Below are 25,500 nucleotides of genomic sequence, written 5' to 3'. Positions count from 1 at the left end.
TGGGAACCTTCCTGTGGGAAGTCATGGCCACCTTGGCAAACTTCTATCTTTAAAACATATATTAAGATTCATAACAATAGCAAAATTACAGTTATGAACTAGCAACAAAAATGGTTGGGGTCACCACAACATGAAGGACTATATTAAAGAATCACAGCACTAGGAAAGTTGAGAACCACTAGAGGTTCTAGAGGTTCTAGAGGTGCCTAGAGGGGACTAGTAGGAAGTGAGGGGCACATCTATTCCCTAATAGTGGTTTTTCCAATAAAGCCATTCTGTTAGATGTGCCCCCATAAACAAGCTTCATCACTTCGTGAAGCCTCCCCTTCTTATCTCTGAAATGGGTAGTAACTTCACGCCTTCTAGCTCCTGATGGAAGAGAAAACACCAGTGGAGCAGAGCTCTGAAATGTGTGTGGCTTTAGCGGCAGAGTTGATTGTGGTTGGCCTTCATGTAACTTCCTTATGATAAACCCAAAGATTTAACTTGCTGGGGTGCATCAGGCTGCTCAGTCCTGGAGTGAGTCTCAGTGTGCTCCTCTGCAAGCAGGGCTTGTGCTCACTAAGTCACAGCTCTACACAGTGCTCGGCAGCTGTTGTTAACACCTTCTCATTTGCACCCACCCTTCAAGTAAAGCAGCAGTTAATAGAATGGTGGGCTTCAGAAGAGAGAGGAAATACATTAGTCAAGCACCTTGTTGAACCTCTCTGGTTCTCCACCAATGGAAAGTACCTAGTAGATGCTTGGAAGATGATCCATAGGCTCCTGGAAACATCTATAGCAGGACTTAAGAGACACTGGCCATTACATGGAAAGATTCTAGGATTCAGTTTCTTGACATGTTTTGTTGTTGTTGTTTTGTTGTTGTTGTTGTTGTTGTTGTTGTTGTTTTCATCAGCTGTCAATGACATGTTTTTTATGAACTGTTAAAAAGTCTCTGACAAGCATAAGCCATCCTCCTGCTAGGAAGATCCTTGAAATGTTTATTTAGGTGCCTAGAAGCTAGGATCAGAATGTCAGCAACAATTTTCATATATACACATATATATATATACATGCACATACATATATGTATGTGTGTGTACATACATACATACATACATACATACATACATACATACATACATACATATAAAATAACAGCAGAATTTTTCTAGCTGTTTGACTCAGGGTATGTTACCTAGCCTCTGTAAAATGGCTTTCACGCCTGAGATTTGTCGAGGGGGGAAGGGGCAGTGATCATGCAAATCAGAGAATTTTTATGGCAGTTAAAAGAACTACAAAGATAAGCCATGTATCCCTGAGGCTGTCAGAGTAAGCCTTTATCCAGCAGTGCTGTTCTTCCCTAAAGAAGGCCAAGAGGGAGTAACCTGTGTCCTGGTGACAGTTCCAGTGATTCTGGATTTTCTTTACTTGCAGAAGGTCAGAAACATGGCCCTAGATGATGTTGTGATCTTGAATGTGGACACCAACACCCTGGAAACCCCTTTTGATGACCTTCAGAGCCTCCCAAATGATGTGGTAGGTACTATGTGTGAGTTCTGACTCCTGAGTGCTCATGTTGTAATTCTAGGGCTGGGAGACAGTGTGGTTCAGGGCCTAGTGTACATCAGGGTAACAGTGGTGGACACTGCTCAATGTTAACAATTTTTCTTACACTGTAGGACTTCCTGAAGATGGCAAACCTCAAGGTGCCTTTTTAATGAAACAAGGGGGCTGTGAAGATGGAGTAACATGAGTAAATTATTTTCCCCTCTCAGCCTCAGTTTCCTACCTTGAAAGAGAAATGCCAGGAAAGTGCATTGGCAGACGTAGAAACATTCATCTGATATTTAACAACAACAACAAAAAGCAAAGGTGGAACATTAACTTTTAGGGAGTCTCAAGAGGACTGACATACATGCAGTTGGGGTCCTGGAAAGTGAGAAAAGTTGGGGAAGACAGAACTAAGTGTAAAGAGTTTATAGTCAGTTTTCAACCGTTCTGATGAAAGTGAAAAGCCAAGAAAGAGCTCTGGGAAGCTCAATGAAAGGGATAGTTTGTATGGAATGTCCCTCATAAGTCTCAGCTTTTGAATACATGGTCCCCACTAGGTGGCTGTTTGAGAGGATTAGGTGACCTGAAGGAAGGATTAGGTGTGACTGGAGGAAGTATGTTACTTGAGGCAGGTTTCAAAAAAACTGGCACCATTTCATGTTGGCTGTCTCTGCCTTCTACTTGTGAAACAAGATGTGCACTCCCAGCTGCTTGTCCAGCCGCCTGCCCCATGCCTTCACTCCTCCACAATAGACTTAATTCTCCGGAACCACAGCCCAACTGTCATTTACAGGTTACCTTTGTCATGGTGTTTGATGACAGCAAAAAAAAACAGGGATTGATTCTCTGTGTATCCCTGGCTGTCCTGGAACTCTCTCTGTAGACCTCAAATTCAGAGATCCACCTGCCTCTGCCTCCCCAGGGCTGGGATGAAAGTTGTGTGCCACCACCACTCATCAAAAGACAAGTTTTCAATCTAAGTACTTTCCGTCCACTAAAAGTGTGCTCTCAAAAATAAAGTTAAACTTTTTAAAGCATTTTTTTCAGATTAAAAAAAAACTGAAATATTTGTCAGCAGATCTGAGCTATAAGATATGTCAAAGGAAGGTCTTGGGAGTTGAGTACTAACATAATAAGAAGCATATATGACAGAGGACTGCAGACTGCCAGAAACAGTAACTGTGTAGGTCAATGTAAGACACATGTCAAGTAAAAAAAGTTAAAATAATAGCAAATGGGGTTAGAGATTTAGCTCAGTGGTAGAGCACTTGCCTAGTCAAGCGCAAGACCCTGGGTTCGGTCCTCAGCTCTGAAGGGAAAAAAAATAATAGCAAATATAGTGTGTGTTACTGCATAAACAGAAGTAAAGTACACAGCAGCAGGTTCACAAAGTAGAACATGGGAGTGTGCTTCACTGGTTTTTATGTTCTGTAGAAACTGTTGTGATGTTGTATGTATGCGACTGGTATCAAGTCAGAGATGTATATTGTGAACTCATAAACCACCAGAGGAAAAAGAAGACAGATTCATAAAACCAATGCTGAGTGTACAGTGTGACTTACAGGGAAAAATAAAAGAGACACATCAGCACGGGGGGGGGGGGGGGGGGCGGCGGTGGCACATGCCTTTAATCTCAGTACTCAGGAAGCAAAGACAGGCAGCTCTCTGTGAATTAGAAGACAGCCTGCTCTACAGAGTAAGTTCCAGGACAGCCAAGGCTACATGGAGAAGCTGAAGGTACCAGTTTGGCACAAGACACCCCAAGACTTAAGTTTTCACCACAGAGGAGATTTATTTGCCCCAGAGGGACAAAGGGCAAGGAATAAGAGACAAAGACAGAAGTTAGAGGATAACGAAGAAGGGAAAGGGAACAAGGGAGAGGGAAAAGGATGTTTGTCCCAGAGGGACAAAGGACTGCCTCTGGATAGACAAGAGACAGCTGTGGTCTAGGCACATGGCAGTTTATAAAGGTAAAAAGGGAAACCCCATGTTAGAGTGAGGTACTTAATTGTCATTGGACATACTAATTAGAGCAGTCAAAGAGGGGCTTTTGATCACTGGACTTCAGTACTTTGATAGCTGGACTTGGTAATCAGCCTCAAGAGAAGTAGCCAAATAAGGACTAGACACTGGGGGGACTAGCTTTAGGAATGCCATCTAGTAATCTTTTAGTAAGGCAGGGGGATGGGGGAGAATGGAAAGGCCTGCCAGAGCCATGTCTGCCATGCTCAGGATGGCTAGAGTCCTTTCAAAAACTCAGAAAAAAAAACCAAAAAACAAAAAAATCACACACAAACAGAAGCATTAATAGGATGGTGGGTTTCACTTGCTATTGACAGTAACATTAAACATGCCTTTTATGAATATTTTTCTTGTTACTGTGGCAAAATTCCTGACAGAATCAACTTAATGGAGTTAAATCTTATTCTGGTTCACAGTTTCAGAGGGTTACTCTTCACAATGACTGGAAAAGCAAAACAGCATGCCTTGAGTCAGATGTGTAGGCTAGGCCTCTAAATATGAACCTACAAATGACACTCCAGGTTGGAACTACACCACACTTACGTCATCACGCTTGCTTATTGAGCCATTTCCCCAACCTCATGAGTTCCTCTTTAAATATAAAGATTAAGATTAAAAAGTGAAAGAATCGGAGCTGATTTAGCAGTTAAGAGAGCTTGCTGCTCAATCATGAATCAGGTTTGGACCTTAGCACCATCACCCATATCAGGTGGCTAATAAACACCTGAAACTCCAGCTCCAAGGGACTGTGGGTACCCATTCACAAACATACATTCCCACAGACATGCCACATTAATAAATAAAAAGTCTTAAGTAAACAAATGGAAAAACATATACTGTGTAGTCACTAATCAAAAGAGAGTTGGGGAGAGGAAACCAGTCTTCCATACAGAGAAAAGGCAAGAAATATCTGAGAGTGCTCTTCTTTCCAGGAGAGCATTCACACTAACATGTAGGCTTGAGCAATCTGCTTTTAAAAAAAAAAAAAAAAAAAGTTTGCCCAGAGGGTAATAAGATGAATGAATATGAACGCAAAGGGAGGTCCGGCAAGAGGGGCCATGTAGATGGATGGATGGGGAGGGCCATAGGTAGGAATGATAAGAACTATAAAAATGTCATCATGAAACCCATTGTGCTAATACAAATATAAAAATTAAATAAAATGTGGTTTGCAAAGAAAACTATAATAAGTTTCATGGATAAACATCCAAGTTTTGGGTTCAGTTTAACATCACAATGGTGTTTTGTGGCTATCATTGTAACCCAATGATAGAAAAGATTCTTCATATCTGGTGTTTTTAAAATGTATTCTAATTATGAAAAATAGTACACATACTCAAATTTTGGAACACTCTGCAACATAGCATAATCAGTGTGTGTCAGTCTGATAAAAACAAAGTCTGAGGAGCTAGTAATATATCAGAGGAGACAGAAGTGTGGCAGCAGAGTACAGTGTGGATCCTGAGACGGAAAGGAACAGTAGGGGGAAAAACAGAGGAATCGCAGTGGGGCTGAGAGCTTAACTCAGAGCAGTGCACCAACACCGCACCCCTGGCTTCCTTCAATGAACTGACTTCCAGTGACCATACAAGAGACATCACAGGGAGAACTGAGTGAGACAGATATGGGCATTCTTTGTACTGTCTTCACAGCTTTCTATAATCTGCAAAATTCCAAAATAAACGCTTATTTTTAAAACAGAAAAAAGAATGAAGTTATTAAGACTATCTTTATGCCTATAATTTTGGCAATTTAGGTGAAATCCACAAAATCCCTCAAAATTGTAAAGTGACTCAAGAAAAGAAAAAATGTAAATGCCATTATTCTGTTTTAAAAGAAATTGCACTTGTGATTAAACATTTGAAGGTAAATACATAGTTTTTCTAAACATTGAGGTTAAAAAAAAAAGCCCCCAATTTTATTTCATGAAGCCAGCATTACCTTGAGATAAAACCAAACCAAAAAGAAAAAAAAAAGACTCTATGTACTGACATGCCTTATAAAGATGTGAAATTTTAAAACAAAATATTAACAAATTGAGTCCAGTAAAATAAGATGATGATAAGACACAGTGATCAAGTTAATACACATTGGAAATCAGTTTCAGTGATCTGCTCAATGAAAACACTAGGAGAGGAAACTAGATCAAGAAAGCTGCATAAAATATATAATTTTAGGAAAAATTCTGTGCTCATTCATATGAAAGCTCTTAGCAAGTAGGAATTCTCATGGTAAGAGAAGAGACCCTAGGAAAGACATACTACTTACGTCATACCTGGTGGGGAAACGGAAGTGTAGACACCCAAATGGATGTCTCCTTTTCCCATTCTCCACTAGAGTCCCAGACCAGCTAACTAACTAGGACAAGAAAAAATTAAAGGAATAAAATCTCTGAAGGTTAGAAAAGGTTAGGTAGGGGTAGGGAGTCAATTAGCAAAGTACCGCTGTGCAAGAATGCGGCCCTAAGGCTGATCCCAAGTACCCATGTTTATAAAGCCCAGGTGTCATGGAGTGCATTGTTAACCCAGGGCTGAGGGGAAAGCCAGTGACAGGCAGATTCCTGGAGCCCAGTGGCTGCACAGCCTAGTCAAGTGAGAGACCCTGACTTAAAAGAAGTAAGACCCAGAGTGAGGAAGACATTGGATATCAACCGTTGACCAACACATACACAAAGAAGTAAGTAAAACGGCCATTGCTCACACAACATGATCCTGTATGTGGAAAATCTTTAGGAGTTTGAAAACTGGTTTTAGCAAGGATACAGGAAAATGTCACTGTACAAAATTCAAATATATTCCTATATACTTGAAATGAGCAATTGAAAATGAGATTTTTTTTACAGTGCCATTTAAAATAGCATACAAAATAAAATACATTTAACAAAAAAAAAGTGTAAGATTTGTATGCTGCAAGCTATATAACATTTGAGGAAAAAAATTGAAAGACCTAAATAAATGGAGAGATATTCCATGTTTTGGATTGGAAGACTCAATATTTTTTACTCAATATTTTTAAGATGTTAATTTGCCTAAATTGATCTATAGAGTCAATATAATCCCAGCCCAAATTCCAGATGGCTTTTTTGGGGGAAGCTTGACAAGCTAGTTCTAAAATGTATATATGTGTATATATATACATATATGCTAAAGAACTAGTGCAGGGAAGACAGTGTTGAAAAGGAAAGCTAGAGGCGCAATACTCTATTACCTGCCTGCAAGATGGACGGCACAGTGACAGTAACCAAGACAGTGGAGATGGACACCCAGCTCATAGACTCAAAGGAAGAGATTAGAATTAAACCTTCACATGAGTACAGGCTTGGTCTTGTTTGAGTTTTCTGTCCCCAGAATAAATTCGCTAAAACAACTGGTTATCATGGAGGAACCTGGACTTCTACCTCATGCAAATATTAGCTCAAAACAGAGTATGTGTAGAAAGATAGAAAATGAAACTACAAAACAAGTAGAAGAAAACATGAGAGAATATTCATGAATATGAAGTAGGCAAAGATCTCTCAGTTAGGTCACCAAGACATGCATCATAAAGGGAAAGGTTGTGAAGTAGACCTGGGGATGGCAAATGCTTATCTCCTACAAACATGGGCACTTAACAAAGTAGACATACTACAGACATAGAAAACATCCCGGAGAGTCTGTTAATAAAGAAAAAGGCTTTGGGGCAGGAGAGTTTGCTCAATAGATCAAAGAGATTGTTGCCAAGCCTAAAAGCTGGGTTTGTTCAGAGACCCACACGGGAGAAGAAGAAACTGCAAGTTGTCCCCTAACCTCCACATACATTGTGACACAAGTGCAACCCTCTGCCACAGCACACGCACAAAGTAAGTAAATGTAAGTTCAGATTTCAAAGAAAGAAAAAGGTGCTTCCCAAAGGATGCAAAGAAACACTAAGGCCCAGTAATATGAGAGTCTTAATAATTAAGGTGTACAAAGGACTCCAGAAAAACATCACAACAGTGTTCATTTAGCCAACAAGCACGTGAAAAAATGTGTAGCATCATTAGGTGGAGAGTAAAACAATACCACAGCAGTGTATGGTAAAATAGAAACTTATAACCCTACATCTTATGCATACATTTACTATATGACCAAACACACTACTAGGTATCTACTGTAGAAAATAAAAACTTATACACATACGGGTGCATGAATATTTTCAGCAGCTTTATTTACAATTACCCTGATTTTTTACAAAGATTTACATATCCTTTGTCAGACAAGCACATAAGCAGGTTCATGCTCATAAAATGGGATACTACCCATCAATAAAAAGAAGCAACTGATTCTTACCCAACAAAATAGATATCACCAGTGTTTTATGATTGTGAAAGGATCTAATAAGACATTCTGATATAAGCACAGCTAAAGGTAGACATCAGATGAGGAGATTTTCAGGACTTTGTTGCCCAAAGGAAATGTGAAAGAATGGCATTGTTCTGAATCTTGATTGTCATAGTGAACATGTATTTGCTTCTTTAAAAACTGTGTAGGAGCTGGGGGAGCCATCTCAGTTGGTAAATACTTGCTACACAAGCATCAGAACCTGAATCTAGCTCCTAGTTGGATTAAAGACAGATGTAGCAGCTCATACTAGGAATCCCAGCAATGAAGAGGTATAGAGGGAGGTCTCTAGGGCTCATTGCCCAGCCAGCATAGCCTGATCAGCAAGTCCCACGTCCCAGAGAGATCCTATCTCAGAAAGCAAGATAGTCCAGGTGTGGTGGTGCAGGCTGATCTCTGTGAATTCCAGGCCAGCTGAGCTGCTCAGTAAGACTCTGTCTCCTTAAGTATGCACCGGCGTGTACACACACACACACACACACACACACACACACACACACACACACACACCAATAAATTTAAAATTTTATAAGAGTTGACACAACATGTTGTTGACTAGTCACACCAACTGGTAGACTCCCTTCGTAAACTTTGTAAACTCTTTTAAGGCAGGAAAGAGGCCAGGCCTCCGCCTAAGGAGCTCCAGCAGATAGGCTCCGCCCTCGGACTTCTCTAACTGTTGTAACATGAGTTTCCAACCTTTCTGTCACAAAGAGGTGATATCTCTGGCTCTTCAATAGGACCATTTCCAGATTATGCTAATCTCATAACAGGAAAACCCACCAATCCCTGAGCTCCCCAAACTCAAGACTTGAAGTCCCACCAATTCTCACCCTGGAAATCTCTGCCCTGCAAAACTCCACCCCCTAAGAAATCCTATATAAGCCTTGCCCACTCTTTAGTTCTTCGCTGTTTTCACCCAGGAGCAGAGCCGCCAATTCTGGATTCGTCCCTCCCAATAAATCTTTTATGAGCTTTTTCTGCCCTGTGTGACTCTCTGATCTCAAGAAGCCAAGAAACAAAGAAGAGTGGGTCTGAGGCCCCTGAGCACCTCAGCTCACCTGGGGATACCCTCCCCTGGGAGCTGCAACACTGAAGAAGAGCAACAAAGCTAGAGTCATCACACTGCAGCACTCCAGCTCAGCCATGAATGTCCTCCCTCTGGGGCTGCAGCCCCTCTGCTGAGGAGGCTTCCTCTCAGCTGTGTGGTTGCTGGGCTCCCAGGTCCCAGGTTACTTTTCCATCCAAGCAGGAACTCCAACACAAGTATTTTTTTTTTTAATCATTTTTGGGTTTATTTGTTTTTATCTGTATACTTTACCTGTCTATGCACATACGCATATAGTGTCTTAAAAGGCCAGAAGACAGTGCTGATTCCCATAGTACTGAAGTTACACACAGGTGTGAGCCACCATGTAGATGCCAGAAATCAAACATAGGTCCTCTCCAAGAGTAGCCAGTGCTCTTAACCACTGAGCCGTCTCCTTAGAGCCGGCACCAGAAGCATCTGAGTTATGAAACGACTTGCCTGGAGCTGTTACAACAGCTCATGAGGGTAGGAAATGGCATAGCCACTTTAAAAAAAAAAAAAAAAAAACAGCTGGTTTTCTAGAAAGTTAACGAAGGTCTACCACAATGCCAGTCAGCTCCACTCCTTCCTGTTTATCTAAGAAAAAGAAAAGCAAGCATCCAATAGGCTTTTCAATGAGTGTAAGTGGCAGTGCTGCTCATGACACACAGTAACTTGTAACTGCCTAACTGTGGGTTAATGTAGATATACTGTTGTAGCCTTTATTCTTTATTGTTAAGTCACAAATATAACAAAGTCAGGATTCACAAGACAATGTGAGACTCTCTAAATGAATTATAGTGAGTGAAAAGAAACCAGAGTCAAGAAGATAGATAAGATTCCATTCATGAACGCTGTAGAGAGAGTGGGCCTGGAGGAGGGAGCATGACTGTAGCAAACACCCCAGGAGCCAGCTGGTAGGGTGAAGAAGCGACCTGTCCTTTGATCTTAGTGAGATGCATAGAATGTCAAAACACATTAGACTGCCCATCCAAAATACATCCATTCTCCTACCTTAAGTTTTGATTTAATGAAGTTAAAAGAAGAGGCCTTAGAAATGCCAGTATTGAGCTTTATGGCCAGCTCATTTCTTGTGATTTATGAACATAGGCAGTGGGTAACTTTGGAGTAAGACGGCCCTTGATTTCAGTTCATATGATCAGCTGCCCAGATCATACTCATGAGTTGGCCTTCTTGTCTCTGCTAGCTTTTCTACCCTTTTATAAAGAGGGAGCAGGACGCTGCCACTGCTGATGCCTCCTACTCTGCTAGTGTCTCCTCCAGATCTGATCCTTTAGGTGTGTTTGCATGTGTTAGTACTGTCTGATGGACCATTGACTGATTTGGGGGGGGACATTCACTGGGTCCAGATTTTATGATTAAGACACCCCTTTTCTCCATGAGGTCACAGGCTGGTTGGTTAGATGAACTAGTGGATAGCAGGATGGCTTATTTTGTCCCTGTTTCTCTGGTTGCAGCCCACCCTCATGTTGTCCATGATAGCATACTCCAGCACACAAGTACCACTCTGATTCACAGTCCTACCATGGTGTCCCCTTTTTCTCTACATGGAGTAAAAGTGCCTTGGGGCATCTTGTCTCTTGTGACCCTCCTGCCCACCTTTATTTTGTACCAGCAGCTCTGCCTCTGTCCATGGAGTCCCAGACCTCTCAGTCAAAGCATCTCCAGTAGGTAGTTCTGTGGCTAAATTAAAAAGTGAACGTTTTCGCCCCTTATTTGTTCAAAGGCTTTTGAGTGTGTGCTCAGTGTGTTGGGGATACAGGGACCTAAAACCAAATCAGGAGCAGCAGTCCTGCCAGCAGAAGGTGGGGCTGAGTGCTGGTGCTATCTGTGACCATGATGAGCTTGGAAAGGGGGGTCACAGTCCACTACAGCCAGAGGAGCCGCGTGGGAAGGACCAGAGTAGTGTGATCATAAGCACACATTTGACTTCCAGGGGGGAGTGGGAAACAAACTAAGAATCCAGTGACATGCTGAGTCCCATGCCATAGTGTATCACAAACTAAGGGGATCTGCTTTTCACTGTTTCTCAGCTTCCTTCCCTCTGTCCCACATCTACTAATACAGGACTTGAGTTTGGGGGACAGTTTCACGAACCGTGTCACCCTGTCTGCTCTTAAGGAATTGTCTTCATTCTGCACTGGGCTGCCTACCACCAGTGTCCACTCCATTTGTGCATTCCATGCAGGAAGCAAAGGGCCATCCTGATCCAGTGCACCTTGGCCAGAGTGTGTGTATATGATTTGTCAACAATTGAGGACTTTATGGGGCTTCATTAAAGATTCTGGGGCAGGAGCACTGTGGGACATCAGAAGAGCCCTCAGCAGTAAACCACAACGCTGAGCTTTGGAACGCAGTAAATATTTAAGAGACTTCCTTCCTTTCATTACTGAATTTTACTTCACTTTTATACCAGTAAAGAGTTGTGTTTTATTGGTTGAAATTTCTTGACTCCGTTCTCCCCAGGTCTGTTTAAAGCTGCATTTTATCTTTGAGGATGTTTGGCTTGCCGTGGAGGAAGTGCTGCCAGCGAATTCAATTAACTGGCAGAGCTCACAGATATTGTACATGGATTTCTTTTTTTTTCCTTCTTTTTCACAACTGCGACATAAACACAGCTGGGTTTAATATTTGTTGTAACAAAGATTTAACTTGAATCATTTTACTCTGGGTAATTAATGCTTGGAATGTGGGTTCCTCTGCTTGGTTTGTAATGCTCTGCGTTTCCCTGCTCACGCTATCTAGATAATGAAGTGCGCTCCTCCAGGTCTTTGCCCTGCCTTAAAACTGCTTAATATTTGGCCGTTCCCACTAGAGAGCAGATGCTTTTCTTTGCAAGAATTGAATTTCTGTCAGCTCTTTTATGCATCATGTGTTTGGAACTGTAAGTGGATCAAGTTGTTCATCACAGCAGGGACACTGTGAACACATCTATTATACACACTTCCCACCCCCCACCCTGCTTCCTGTTTTGTTTTGTTTTTTTTTTCCCTCCCCTGAGGAGGTGGAGATGCCCAGATCCCCTTGGGATATATCTCAGTCCGTGTGGATATACTCATGTGATCCACCATGGATCTGGCCTGGCTGCCTCCCTAAGTATGAAATCCATAGCCCTTTAGCCCAATCTTGTTGCTGAGACAGACTCCCCTTTTATCTTGGTAAACACCAAGCACTTCATTAACTCCCAAATACACACCAAGTTTGGGTCACAAATAAATCCTCTAAACCCAGCATAATGAGTGACAGAAACTACCAGTAATTGATGCCCTAGAAAATGTTTATTGGGAACCTATGACTTTTATGCTATAGAGTTGGGCTAATGTAGAAGAAAGCCACCATCTATTAGGCACCTAGTATGTGCCTGTCACTGTGCTAAGAGCTTTGAAAGTCTTGACATTTGATGTGTGTAAAAATTCTATCAAAAAAAAGTAAAAGTACTTTATCACTTTGTTATTTAAAAGAAAAAAGAAAAAGAAAAAAGGTTAGGCATCCACCTATAGGCATAGGTAATAACTAGCAGCCATGGCAGAATTTGAACTCACATCTGTCTAAACAACAGTGTATATCAATAGACTGACATATTTACTAAACATACATTTGGTTGACTATTCAAGGCATTGGTGTTTGGTTGGTTTGTTCTGAGACAGTCTTGCTGTGTAGTACAAGCTGGCCTTAAACTTGCTACGTTACCCAAGTTGCTTGTTAACTCTTGAATTAAAATCATTTTCCTACCTGAGCCTCCTATGTTCCGGAACTAAGATATGCACCTACACCTAACTTAAACGCACTGACTTATAGTTTTTGTTTGTTTGTTTGCATACTAACATTGTTCATTTCCACTATCCATTCTACATTAAGTCTCAAGGCCAATGACATTTCTGAACATCTTTGTGTCCATCTAAATGAGAACCTATGGTAGTAATTGGAATGAATTTTCCTTTTTTCTCAGAGCCCAGTGCAGGTGCACCCCAGTTTCTCAGAGCAAGCCACCATGTTCTCATGGTGCTATTTTGTACATTTTGAGTTCTAGAATCTGCTGTGAGTTGATGACAGAAATTCCCAGATAGGTGTGGTTTGGTTTGTCAACTCAACACAGCATTGAAAAGCATGCCTTAGGGATGCTCCTGCAATACAAGGCCTACCCTTGGGCCTCAGATAGTAATCGGGGAGTGAATCGGGGTGTGCTTTTAGTAGGTGTCCCTTAGTTTTCAGGTACTGCTGTGGCACGTTCACTGGTCTGCCAGAGAAAGGCTTATATAGAGAAGTCATTACAGTGAACTTGTAAGACAAATTTTACTTTTGAAGGAATTAATCAGTCTTTGGACAAACATTTTTCGTTATGATTAACTTGAGCCTTCCTCTAATCACTTTTCCTTAGGGCTCAGCAGTAGTATCCTGGATCATGAGACATCCTTGTTTCCTAGGCTGTGTGTTGTTGAATGACTTTAGAAAGTGATAGAGGTTATGGGTTTTTGTTTTTTGTTTTTTTAAGTGTCCAACTTTCCTTTTGAAAGAACCTCTGCTTTTTTCAAAGGTAACTTACATTTTTATTTTGTGTGTTCAGTTTGTAAGCAAATCTTCTTGGTTTATTCATGTTGACAACTGAAAAGCCTTGGACCTAATTAAAAGAATTTCCATGAGCACCTTTACTGAACCATTTCATTACGCAGCACTGCACAGATTGCATTGTGAAGCATGGTGATGGTTTAAATCTGACCTTTAATCCTGGACTGCCAGGAGTTTTAGGGGGAGCCCTGCATTGGAAATATTCCCCCAAAAGCATGCATGTGCTTGCACATATTGGTTAGAAATAATCTTTTTTTTTGAATGGCTACTTATTAATATAAATATATGTCACTTTGAGCTCAGATCCTGTAATCTATAGTTGTTAGGATTTCCTAGCTGCAGTGTGTGTGTGTGTGTGTGTGTGTGTGTCCGCGCGCACACATGCGATGAATTAATGTTAAAGCAGAATTGTTTTATAGAAAAAGCAAAGACAATTTTACTTACTCTGAACCAAAAAAAGGGAGAGGGGGCTTGGAGCAGGTGGATCTTACAGGAGTGTAGGAAAGTGTGAGCACCTCAGCCTCTGTATGTGTCTCTCTCAGTGGCAAGAGGCTGGAGTGTGTGAGTGCATGATAGACCCTTTCTGAATCTTCTTTCTTAGTTAGTGCGCACTAACTAGCAAAATAGGACTCTTGGTTTTGGTTTTGAATTATACTTTTTACTCCAAGAAAAGCCTTCTAGGGATTTAAAAGTTTATCATGGGATGCTAACCAGAACCATTATGGCATGTAGAGTAGAGTAAGCATTCACATAATGAAAATTGATCCTTTTGTCTGACAAAAGGCTAGTTAGAATTAGGACATTGCCTCTAACTTTCTGACTTACATGTAGCCCATGAGTTGTCAAGAGAGAAGGAAGGAACAGAGATCAGGATCCCCAGGGTCATCCCCTGTACCAACACAGAGCTCTGCATAACAAGCATAGCTCTACACTCCCCCACAGAGAACCAAGGTTTTTGTGAGGGGAAAAAAATGGGATGCAGAAGAAGCAATTAAACCCAACTGAGGTCAAGGTCCAACCATGTTCTCAAGGAAGTAATAGAAAAGCAGGGACTGAGCGGAAGCAGTAATGGAGATATATTAGGTTGGCTGGAAGAAAGTAAGCCAGTGTCGTAGACAAGTGCAATTTGCTCTCCTAAGAAACCCTGGCAGCAGTGAAAGCTAACTAGCTAGCACAGGCTGTGAAATGGAGCAGACCCAGACTTGACTTTGGTTTCTGCCTTGAGTCTCAGTTTCCTCATCTGTGTAGCAGGGATAATGGTGCCTACCTCACCCAGTGTTTCTGAAGGCTTCATCCAATGCTGGACATGGAAACACTTGCCCTATTGATAACTAACTAGTAGGGAGTTCCTGTTTCTTTCTTTTGAGGAGTCCATAGTTCTTTCAGAAGTTATCACTGGAAAGAGAGTGCTGTGAAATTACCATCACATACCAAGACTTTCTGCTTCAAATTTGAGACAAGAGCTAACAAAGGCATAGAGATTAACTAGGGGGGCTGAGGAAATGGCTTAGTGGTAAAGTGTTTACCATGCAAACCAGGGGCCTGAGTTGAGATACCCAACAACCACTTAAAAGAATCTAGGAACAACAGCATACCAAGAATTTCAGAGCTGGTGAGGCAGAAACAGGAGGATCCCTGAGTCTTAGGGGCCAAACAGGTTCAAGAAGAGACTGTTCAAACATAAGGTGTATGGGTTAGGGAGATGGTTCAGCAGTTTACAGAGTTTGCTTCACAAATACAAGGACCAGAGTTCGTATCCCACAAGATCACATAAAATCCAGGAGGATTTAGTGGCCCACTTGTAATCTCAGGGTGCAGGTAATAGAGGTGGGATCCCCAAAGCAAGCTAGCTAGCAAGACTAACCAAATCCATGAGTTCTAGATTCAGCAAGAGACCTCACTTTGAGGAATAAGGTGGAAAGTGATCGGTGAAGACACCCTCACATAGGCACACCAAAAGGGGGGTACAGGATGATAAAGAAGGGCACCTGGCATTGGTCTCTGACCTCCATCAATAAGTGCACTCACCAATACATAAATAGACTAGACCGTTTTTTACTGCTAGTGGCAAGAGGACAACGTGAGCTGGTATTTTCCCAGCTCTGCAGAAGAAAAAATAAGTCACTTTGCCCTATGGACCCAGCCATGCCCCAGGGATTTTGGAACAAAGTCTAATGTCTAGTTTATTCAAGAAAGGAAGAAAACCAATTGCTTGAGGGGAAATATGACCCTCTGTCTCTTCTTCTATTTAATTTGTCAAATTAGCAAACACTGGACTCAACAATTCACTCACCCAGCAATTAGTACAACTCTGTGCAGGGCTCCTGCACAGATTGGCTTGAGCCAGACTTGAGAACTTGAGAACTATGTTTCTAGTTAGGTGATGTGCCCACCCTGCAGGTGACCTTGGTCCTGTTGGATGACCTGTTAGAAAATACAGGCCTGAATTGCTATTGTCAAACTCATCATTACTCATGGCCCTGTGGTGGTGGAGAAGGTATAGTAGCTCCATGGCAGGAGAACCTTGGTCTAGCCTGAGGTATCAGAATGAGGATATAGCATTTGAACAGGGCCCTGTTCCATCCAATATGGTATGCACTAGTCACAGATGGCCATTTAAATTCAAATGGAATAAAATAAAATACAACCTTCAGTTTCTCAGTCATACCGGCCACATTTCAAGTGCTCTGAGCAATCTGCTTTTGAATAGCACCGGGCAAGATGTAGATCATTCCCATCATTGTTAAACTCTTCTAAACTGTAAGTTAAGAGGGTAGTGGTAGGTAAGAGCACTCCAAATAGGAAATAGCCAGTGAGACTAGAGGTCAGTGAGTAACCATGGAGGTGGTGGAACCTTATCAGAATGACATAGGTCCAGGCCTTGCTAGGACTTCTCAGAGCAATAACAAAATGTTTGAAGTATCGTAAAGTGTCAGCACTGGTAGCAAAAGGTGGTTAAGAATATCTTGGATATGACATTTCATAGCATCCCCCACCCCCAAGCCACAAGTTGCAACAAAGTGAGGAGGTATATATGTTATTGAGTGCTGCTAGGTGTTGCAAGGTTTATCCACCTCTTTTGTGAGATAAAGATATGCAATCTGCTGCTATATAAAGAGCTAAAGGAAGTTAGTGATAGCACATGTCTTTAATCCCAGCATTGGAGTGGAGGAGGGGGGAGCAAGGGCAGATCTCTGTGAGTTCAAGACCTACCTGGTCTGTATAGTTAGTTATAAGACAGACAGGGCTACATAGAGAGACACAAGACACTTTCCACACACACACACAAAAGAAAAGCTAAATAATGAGATGGTAGATGATTTTATATAAGGCGTAGAACTCCCTTTTAAACCAGTAGTGAGCGTATTTCTACTGGTTGCTAGGAACTGGATTAAAAGGCCCAGGAGCTCTGTGTGCTTGCTGCATTCATTCATGGTATAGCTCCAACCCAGCACACTTCAGCCTTGGTTATTAGCGGAGAAAAGGCTTATGAGCCCTGAGACTGATCAACAGGACTTGATGGGGGCCTCCCACAAGTTTGAAGGCTCGAAAACATTTATTATTGTGGATTTTGTTATAGGTTTCAATAAAAAATATTAGTAATAGAAGTAAAAGATCTGAAGTTCAACAGGTGAAGAAAGCAGGAAGCTGGATCACCAATCCCAGGCCTTAGCTGAGCAGATTGCAACTCTGTGCTGCAGCCTGAGAAGTCAGTGGGAATGGAGGAGCTGGTAAAATCGAGAGAGAGAGAGAGACAGAGAGAGAGACAGAGAGAGACAGAGACAGAGTCAGACACTGAGGACCCAGCACAGAGGCACAGCACAGAAGTAGGCTGAAGGAGGGCAATGCCACCTGTGTCATTCTACCCACTGTGACTGCTGTCTGTGTTCCCTCACACTCACTCAGTATGCAGCCACTTGTTTGCCTTGCCACTGAGCTAAGTCAGGTACCAGTTCTGTTCCCTATGCCCCGTCCCAAATCCAGGTCCTTTCCAGTTGAAATCAGCTCCTAATCCTGAGGAATGTGGTCCTAGCTCATGTGATTGTAAATGTCTTTTCAAGCTTGTTCACTTTTGTTCAATAGGAAGTGCTGTACTTGGGGGCTTGTAACTGGGGCTTGTAGACCGCAGCTCATGGCAGAACCACCTACATGGTCACAGGCTAGCTTAGTGGTCAAGAGAGGTATCACAGATTGGGTAACATCTGTATACCTTCTTTCCCTTACCCCAAGGCAGTGGCTAATTTGACTATTAAAGAAAAATACCTCACTCTACTTCTTTATAATGAAAATAACATGCATTTTTATGAGGGATAATCAAAACAATCAATTTTATAAAACAGAAAGTACCCTTACATAGTTAATGGTTGGTGCAGACACTTCTGACTTTTACTGCACACATATGTATTACATGAGTTAGTAAATGATTCATGCTATACATACTGTTCTGCAATTTAAGTCCCATCTCCCCACATTTGACAGTGTTTGGGGAACATCTTTTCATGATGGTTCAAAATTCTGCCACTCCCAACTACCCAGCACTGTATCATGAGGCTGTGGTCACAGTCTTTCAAAGGGTGAATGGGTATCACAGTAAGACGGGCACAGACAAAAGTCAAGTCTGCGAGCATGCTCTGGACTGACGTGGTTTCATATCAGTTAGTATAATGTCAAGCAGGACAGCCAGTCCAACCAGGTCTAAGCAGCTCAGCCGTTCCAAATGGGGAGGGCCCAGGTGACAGAGGATTTGCCCCGGGATAAAATCATTATATTTGGTTATTTACAAGATTACCAGCAGTGAGTAGGTGGCATTGAGAAGAAGGTAAAAGCAGACAGCCCACCCAGATAATGAATTGAGCTACACCTCGAAGGGGCAAGATCATGTGCACTGAAAGGTGAGGGCAGGTTCAGGGTGGTGCTGATGAGCTGTCAGAGTAGCTGTGAGCAGGGATGAAGAGGCAGAGTCTGGCCTGGCCAGGGGCCCAGGAACTGGCTTGATGGTACTGCTGTGCCCAAGGTGGATCGCAGAGGAGGAAGGCTACTGCAGAGAGGAACTGTTGAGTGCAATCTTGTGCTCTCTTCCCTTTGTTTTCTGTCTTCCTCCTGTGACAACTGATTAAAGGAGGAAGCCATCCTCACTGACACTTCTACCACCCCAAATTACCCCTGACAAGCCCCTATGTAGTGATATGACCAGCACCCCAGGAGCACTCAGGGCAAGTTCAGCTTTAGATGTATGATGGTGGGTTATTTAAGCCTTCCATTTTCTTCCTTTGCTTTTATTTAAGAGACAGAATGCAATTCCGAGCCATTAGATACACATAGACTTGCAGTTTCAAAGTTTGAAGTGCTGGCAGGTCAAGACAAAAGCTTCTCCATGGTGCAGGATGAGTGAGGTCTTCAGAAGTCTTGGCCTAGGTGCTCACGGGGTGTCAGGAGCCCGGGACCACTTGGCTAGCTTCAGACCAGCGGGGGCTGACAGGAAGGAGCTCACTTGTGTTTGCTCAGTTACGCCAGCGACTCCTCCTTTGTGCAAGATGGTAATGAGGCCATTAGGAGAGGCTCACCTGAAGTGCAGTGTGTGAGTCCAAGGTAATTAAACACCTCCTGAATGAAAGGGAAAGGCCAGCGAAGGTTAAGTGCGGAATAATCCTCAGCACAGGTGGCCCAAGGCCTTTGAGGAGCCAAAAGAAGAGTGACAGTGGCAGGCACCATTTCAAAGGATGGAAATGTCACCCTAGTCCTCAAGAGGGACAGGGTTTTTATTATTTGGGGAGTTGGGAGTAGGTAATTTTTTTTTAACATTTTAGTAGAGCATTTCTTTTTCATACTTCTATCTCAAGTTGAAAATCCAGGGCAGAACCTTCCTGAAGGCCAAGGGCCCAAGGGGCCTGCATCACTCCTCTGGGCCCCCCAGACTATGGCCTTTGAGTCTGTGGTTCCATGTTGGAATACTACATGCTTGTGTAACACACGCATACACACACACACACACACACACACACACACACACACACACGATAGATGTCCAATTACTTTCAGACAAAGACTGTATTCTGTCACCCCTCACTTTATAGAAGTAGAGTGGCTGACCCCTGTATGCTTGTCCCTATCCCTTCTGACCTTGATGTAGCCCAGGCACTTGACCCTCCCCTCTAGCAACTTCACAGGAGAGTCCCTGTACTTGGTTACAGGCCCTCTCAGCTAATCTTCACTACACAAGCAACTTTTGCTACTCAGGTAGGTTCTTACCTTCAAACCTTTGCTGTCTCCATACCATGAATCTGTATAATGGCTACCAGGATTCATCACCGCAAAGCAGAAACTGGTAAATAAGGTGTGGTGTGCAGTAGAATATTGTTCAACCACAGAAAGGAATGAACAATTCATGTATATTGCCATAAGCTGAGCATTGTGATACATGAAAGAATTTAGTCACGTGAGATACCTACTGGTCCTGTAGTTCCATGTACTTGACTTATACAGGATGGGGTTGGGTAGATGCATGGTTGTCTAGGACTAGGATGGGAACATGAGGTTTCTTCTGGAAGTGGTGGAAATGTTATAGAATTGGATGGTTTTGGTTGTTGAACAATCTTACATTTATACCATCAAACTCATTTAAAGATTTGTGAAATATACCACAGCAATTCCTAATGCTGAGGACACCTATTTTTCCATCAAACTGACCCCCTCTGGGAATTATCAGAGACTCTTTGGTGCCAGGCTCAGCCATCTGTCCTCTATGACCTGCTCTCACACTGTCTTCTTTCATGTTTCACCAGATCTCCTCCCTGAAGAACAGGCTGAAGAAGGTCTCCACAACCACAGGCGATGGGGTGGCCAGAGCCTTCCTCAAGGCCCAGGCTGCTTTCTTTGGCAGCTACCGGAATGCACTGAAAATTGAGCCAGTAAGTAGCCTCTTGGCACATAACAGCATCTGTATTTGATCAGGGACCAAGAAGCCACCTCCAGATAGGACAAATCCTTGGTTCACCTTGAGGAAGTGTGCATGTGTGTGTGCGCGCATGCATGCATGCATGCGTGTAATGGAGGGTCTCGGGTGAAGGAGTTTTACATTGAATCCCTCCCTCTTACCATGAAGGGAAGACATGAAGTTACCCCAGTGCCTGTGTGTTAAATGCTATGCCACTCCCTTCATGGTTGTCCAGCTCTCATGAAGACTCACAGGTCAACTATGAGATAGTGACAGTCAAGTCCACATTTCAGATGAGGACACCAAGGCTTCAGCGAAGAGAAATGATTGACCAACAGCCTCAATGCTCATAATTTTGCCCTACAGTTCACTGCTCCTTGTCTTTTTAAGGACCCTTCATCCTACAAATTCACATTTTGGTGGCTCCCTATATGTAGTCATGATATAAATGAGCACAACAGTAAGACTGAGTAATAGTGTTACCTACATGCCCAGCCCTTCCACATCCCTGAGCCCAGTTGACCATCATCTCCCTTGCCTGCCCTGTGAGGTAATGTTGAATAGTCACAGAGGTCAGGTCTTTCCCAAAACGAAAGGCAGCTCCACCACTTCTGACTGCTCCCACTTGGAGCTTCCACTGGTGTCCTCCTACCCAGCCTACCTGTGCGTTCTGGCTGAGCAGAGTGCATGTGCAGCCCTGGCAGACTGTGAGAGACCAACTGTAGTCAAAGTGTTTCTAGTTCTTCCTAGGTCTTTCTAATGTCTGTCAGTTTAAAACAAGTTCCCAGGTCCTGCTTGTCTGGAAGGGAGCTGGCTCCAACTCTGACATAATCTTGGGTCCAGACAAACAAGTCAAGTTTTAAAAATTAGTATAATTAAATGAAAATATTGTACTCACCCCCCCCCCCAAAGCAGAGTGGGAGAGCTGGCCCAGTCCTTCCTTCCCCAGGCCTGGTGGGATCCACAAAGCTGGACACATTTTGACCCTGGTACTTGCCTCACAGTTGTCACATGCATGTCTAGAATCCAGAGTTTATTGAATTCAGCACACATTACTGGATCTGAGCTGGACACATGTGCCTCCAGAAGAAGAATTCTGGTCGCCCTTGCCTGACAGGCTCTGGGTTAAAGCACTGAAACCTAGGGATTTAAACCTGGCTCAGGGCGTCTTAGCGGCATAAAACTTGAACAAGTCACCCTGTGTGGTTAAACTTTACTTTCCTCACCTGCAGAAGTGGATATACCTTGCTTCTCCCTTCTGGTTCTTGTTAGCGTCAAACACCCCTGAAGTGTATTTAGGAAAGGTGACACCTGATGAGTAAGGCTTGAAACAACAGAACAGAGGTGCCCTGCCCTGTCACAAGTATGAGCTGTTGAGCAAACCAAGGTTTGTGGTCTGGAGGTAGAGATGGGCTGAAACAGATCTGGCAGAGGCTTGGATGCTGGTGTGAGAGTGTGCGCTTTACTCTGTTTGGCATGGAAATATGATACCACTGATGGCAGGGTTGAGTGTTAAGACAGTGATGGGCTACACCAGAATGTTCCATGATGGAAAAGGAGGCTTGACCTAGTAATAGATGGAGATAGTAGAGAAATGGCATATAATGTCGAAGTGGCTCCAGAGACTGGGAGGCTGAGAGAGGATGATGGCATCTCTGGTACAGTCGGGAAAGCTTGATGCCATGGCGGTATAGTATGGATTTGTGGTGGAAGTCAATTGGCACAGTTCCCATAAATGTTCACAGTATGTACTCATGAGATGCCTATATATCTCAGTAACCCCATGTGATGCATACATATATACATTGTCTGGAACTAACGACAGGTTTGCCTATAGATGCAGCATGTTTTCTTGAATCTAAATTGTCATTTGGTCATAGAAGACACCTTTGCTGTGGGTATTATGGAGAAGAGAGCACAACATCAGTTATAAGATGGTCCGTGTTTCGGTGGGGAGAAGTTCTCATCTTAGAATCCATAGGATATGGCAGGCCTGTCACACCTGCACTAACATTCATCTGTGCAAGGATGGCTTCTGTCTGTAAAGGAGGGACACCAGAAGGCCAGAAGTTTCCCAATTAAACATTGCACGAACAGTGGTCACTGTGTTACCTATGTGATTTTTTTAAACCATAAATTTAATTCTAGCAGTTTCTCCTCATTGAAAAATGGGGTAGTTCAATACCTCGTGCAAGATTGTCTACAATGTCTGCAGAGCACACATGAGCATGAGAAGCGGCTGCAAGGCTGGGAGAGTGAATGGCGTGTTGGGTGATGATCTGGGCATGGGGCCGGCAGTGCTGTGGATGGGAACACGTCCCCAGGACTATACATCTTGTAGTTGTCTGCTTATAAAACTGCACTAATTAATGCTCAGAAGATGGCTCAGCAGTTAAAAGTACATACTGTTCTTGCAGAGGACCTGAGTTCAGTTCCCAGTACCCACATTAGGTGACTCATAACAACCTGTAAGTCCAGCACCAGAAGAACTTATACCTTCTTCTAGCCTCCATGAGCCACAGTATTCAAGCACATAGACACACTCACATACACTCAGTGATAGATTTGATTTGCTTTTGGTTCATTTTGCTTGGGTCTTAGGTTTTATTTTTGTTTTGTTTTGTTTTATTCTGTTAGGCAGTTGAGCTATCCTTGACATAACAACCCAGCATCCCACTTACTAGTCGGTTTTTGCCATTAGTATGAGTAAGTACTTTCACATCATATAAAATCTCTTATCAAGTGTCACTGAGAACCCCCTGGTGTGGACCACAGTTAACCTGGGAGGCTTCCAACGGGTAAATATGTAAGTCCACTAACAGGTTTTTATCTAATACCTGTGATCTGAAATCAGGGCCAAAGCCCACTCATTATTCTGATGCTGGTCTTACTGGCGTTGCTAACATTCCCCAAGTTTAAGCCACACTAATGAGAACATCTTTTTCTAACTTCATATGTAGTTTGAATGATTTTTCTTTCTTTTTCCTTTTTTTAGTTCTTACTATTAGAGTATTTTTTTAACTTCTTTATTGATTCTTTGTGAATTTCACATCATGTACCCCAGTTTCATGCATCCCTCCATTCCTCCATATCTGCCCTTTGCTCTTGCAACCTCCCTGCCTAAAGAGAAAAAAAAAAAAAATCTTGCAGCAGAAGCTGCCATATACCACACAGTATATACCCTCTTATCCACATTTCTTTGCTTGCAAATATTCTTTGCAATGAGCTATTGGTCTGATTTGAGGAATCTGGCTTCTGCTACACTGTCAGTACTGGATCCTCACTGAGATTCCTCTCAGAGATTCTGTTGATGCCCTGTGTAGTGGAGATCCTTCAGCTTTGGTTCTGTAGGACTGAACCCTTCACAGGCTCCTGCAGTTCATGGATGGAGTAGAAGTTGGGGTGGGCCAACTCAAAGCTCTAGGTCTGAGCCTGGTTGGTAGCTGAGTTGGTCAGCCTGCAGCTCTCCACCACCTTCACCTGCCAGCCTTCACCACCAAGGCCAGCTCTCCTGCTTTGCCCAGGTGATCAATGGAGCCAGGTCTCCTGTCCTTGAGAGCTATGATGTAGGTCATGTTCTCCTGTTCTCATGCCCTCCCCTCCAGCTCACCTGCAGCCTCTACCAGGGCCAGCTCTACTGTGCTGCCCAGCGAGGTGTGGGGGTCACTCTCCTGAGTGCTATAACCAGAGAGCAGTGGGACCAGCTCTCCTCACTGCACAGTTGAGGAGCAGGGCCAGCTCTATTCAACCCTCAGAATCAACATGGCCCCAGTCAAGCAGCCCAGACCAGAGCTGTCTGCATGGCCATTGGTGGTAATGTGGGCTATGGACATGGGCACAGCAGACCCCTGCTGTTTCAGGACCATAGACCCAGATATGGCCCTCAGCAGCAGTGCAGACTGGGATTTCACCCTGGCTTCAGATGGCAGTGCAGGCTACTCACATCAGACTATTCTTCACCTCCCTCGCCTCTCCACTTTCTCCTCTCTTCATAATGCACAAAGCTTTTCTTCCTCTCCCATTACTCTTTCTTACCTTCTTGCTGGCTTCTACAGCATCCTGCCCATTGAGGGCAAGATTTGGCCTGCAGTGTCCTGAATGATTTTTCTTAAGCACTTGCTCTAGCCTGGATTTGCCTAAGTAAAAGGATCCAAGAACATTTCAAGCTTTGGTGCTGAGGGAGAAAAAAAATGGGTGGCCGTGTGCAGAGCAGAACCTGAGAGGCTGAGGGGAAGGAGCAGGAGGCTGAGAGCCGAGAGCACCTATAGAGAGGAGGGCCCTGAGCAGCCTAGGAGTCACTGCCCATCCCTCTGCCACACTTGCCATTACTCCTTGTGCTGTGTTGCTGTCCAAATGGCTATGGTGTCTTCCCACCCAGACCAGTGCTGTGTGGTGGTAGGAAACTGGTGACCTCAGAGTAACCAATTGCATTGCTCTGAAAGCATGAGCTGCTGCTGTCTGTTCTGCTCCTGGGCAGCTGTGACTTAGGACTCCTTCAGACTTCTGAGCCTGTTTCTTTCCATGTGGAGCCTGATCCTTGCAGGATTGTAGTGAAACTTGCATAAGCCCAGCCCAGGGCCTGCCTGCCAGCCGTGGAACAGCAGCCTGTCTCCTGTCCTTGCTAGGATTCCTCTCCAACCAGAAGCATTTATTAGGATGCAGCTCCTGCAGGGCCAGTTGCTCCCTGCCTGCCTAGGTAGAGATCTGGCCTGAAAGGCTCCTGCCATGACTTAGAGCTCACTTGAGAGCCTTTGTGGTTTTTTTATTTGTTTGTTTTGTTTTTGTTTTTCCTTTACTGGAACATTCAGAGTGCCTTTGAGCTTTGTTTTATCCATGTCAAAAGCCTTCTGGCTGAGGCTTCTCTGTACTGAGCCTAGCCTTGGCTAGGTGGGTCTTTTCAAGGCCAGATGTTTCAAAGGGACTTCCCATAGTCAGAAAGTAAAAGTGAGAGAATAACCCTGTCCATCCCTCCTCAGTGGCTTCCCATAAATCAG

The 25,500-nt window shown here is 43.4% G+C and overlaps 1 protein-coding gene across 50 annotated transcripts in view; it reads left to right on the top strand.

Moving 5' to 3' along the window:
* Dennd1a (DENN domain containing 1A) overlaps nucleotides 1-25,500 on the top strand; it is a 488,046-nt gene that overhangs the window by 329,709 nt on the left and 132,837 nt on the right. For 43 of the 50 annotated variants that reach the window (XR_015683115.1, XR_015683114.1, NM_001434229.1 and 40 more), the window contains 2 exons: nucleotides 1,420-1,521; nucleotides 20,355-20,480. Coding sequence is in view for 48 of the 50 variants with exons in the window: in NM_001434229.1 (NP_001421158.1) it covers nucleotides 1,420-1,521; nucleotides 20,355-20,480 (228 nt within the window). In the remaining 2 variants the exon portion in view is untranslated. The remainder of the gene's footprint in view (nucleotides 1-1,419; nucleotides 1,522-20,354; nucleotides 20,481-25,500) is intronic. The other 7 variants (XM_087652810.1, XM_087652802.1, XM_087652796.1 and 4 more) reach the window with 1 other exon arrangement.

This window comes from Rattus norvegicus, chromosome 3 (genome assembly GCF_021556685.1).
Source record: "Rattus norvegicus strain SHRSP/BbbUtx chromosome 3, alternate assembly SHRSP_T2T, whole genome shotgun sequence".
In the NCBI taxonomy this organism is placed as follows: Eukaryota; Metazoa; Chordata; class Mammalia; order Rodentia; family Muridae; genus Rattus; species Rattus norvegicus.
The sequence above is the reverse complement of the archived record's forward strand: the minus strand, read 5'-3'. Positions and strand labels throughout refer to the sequence as shown.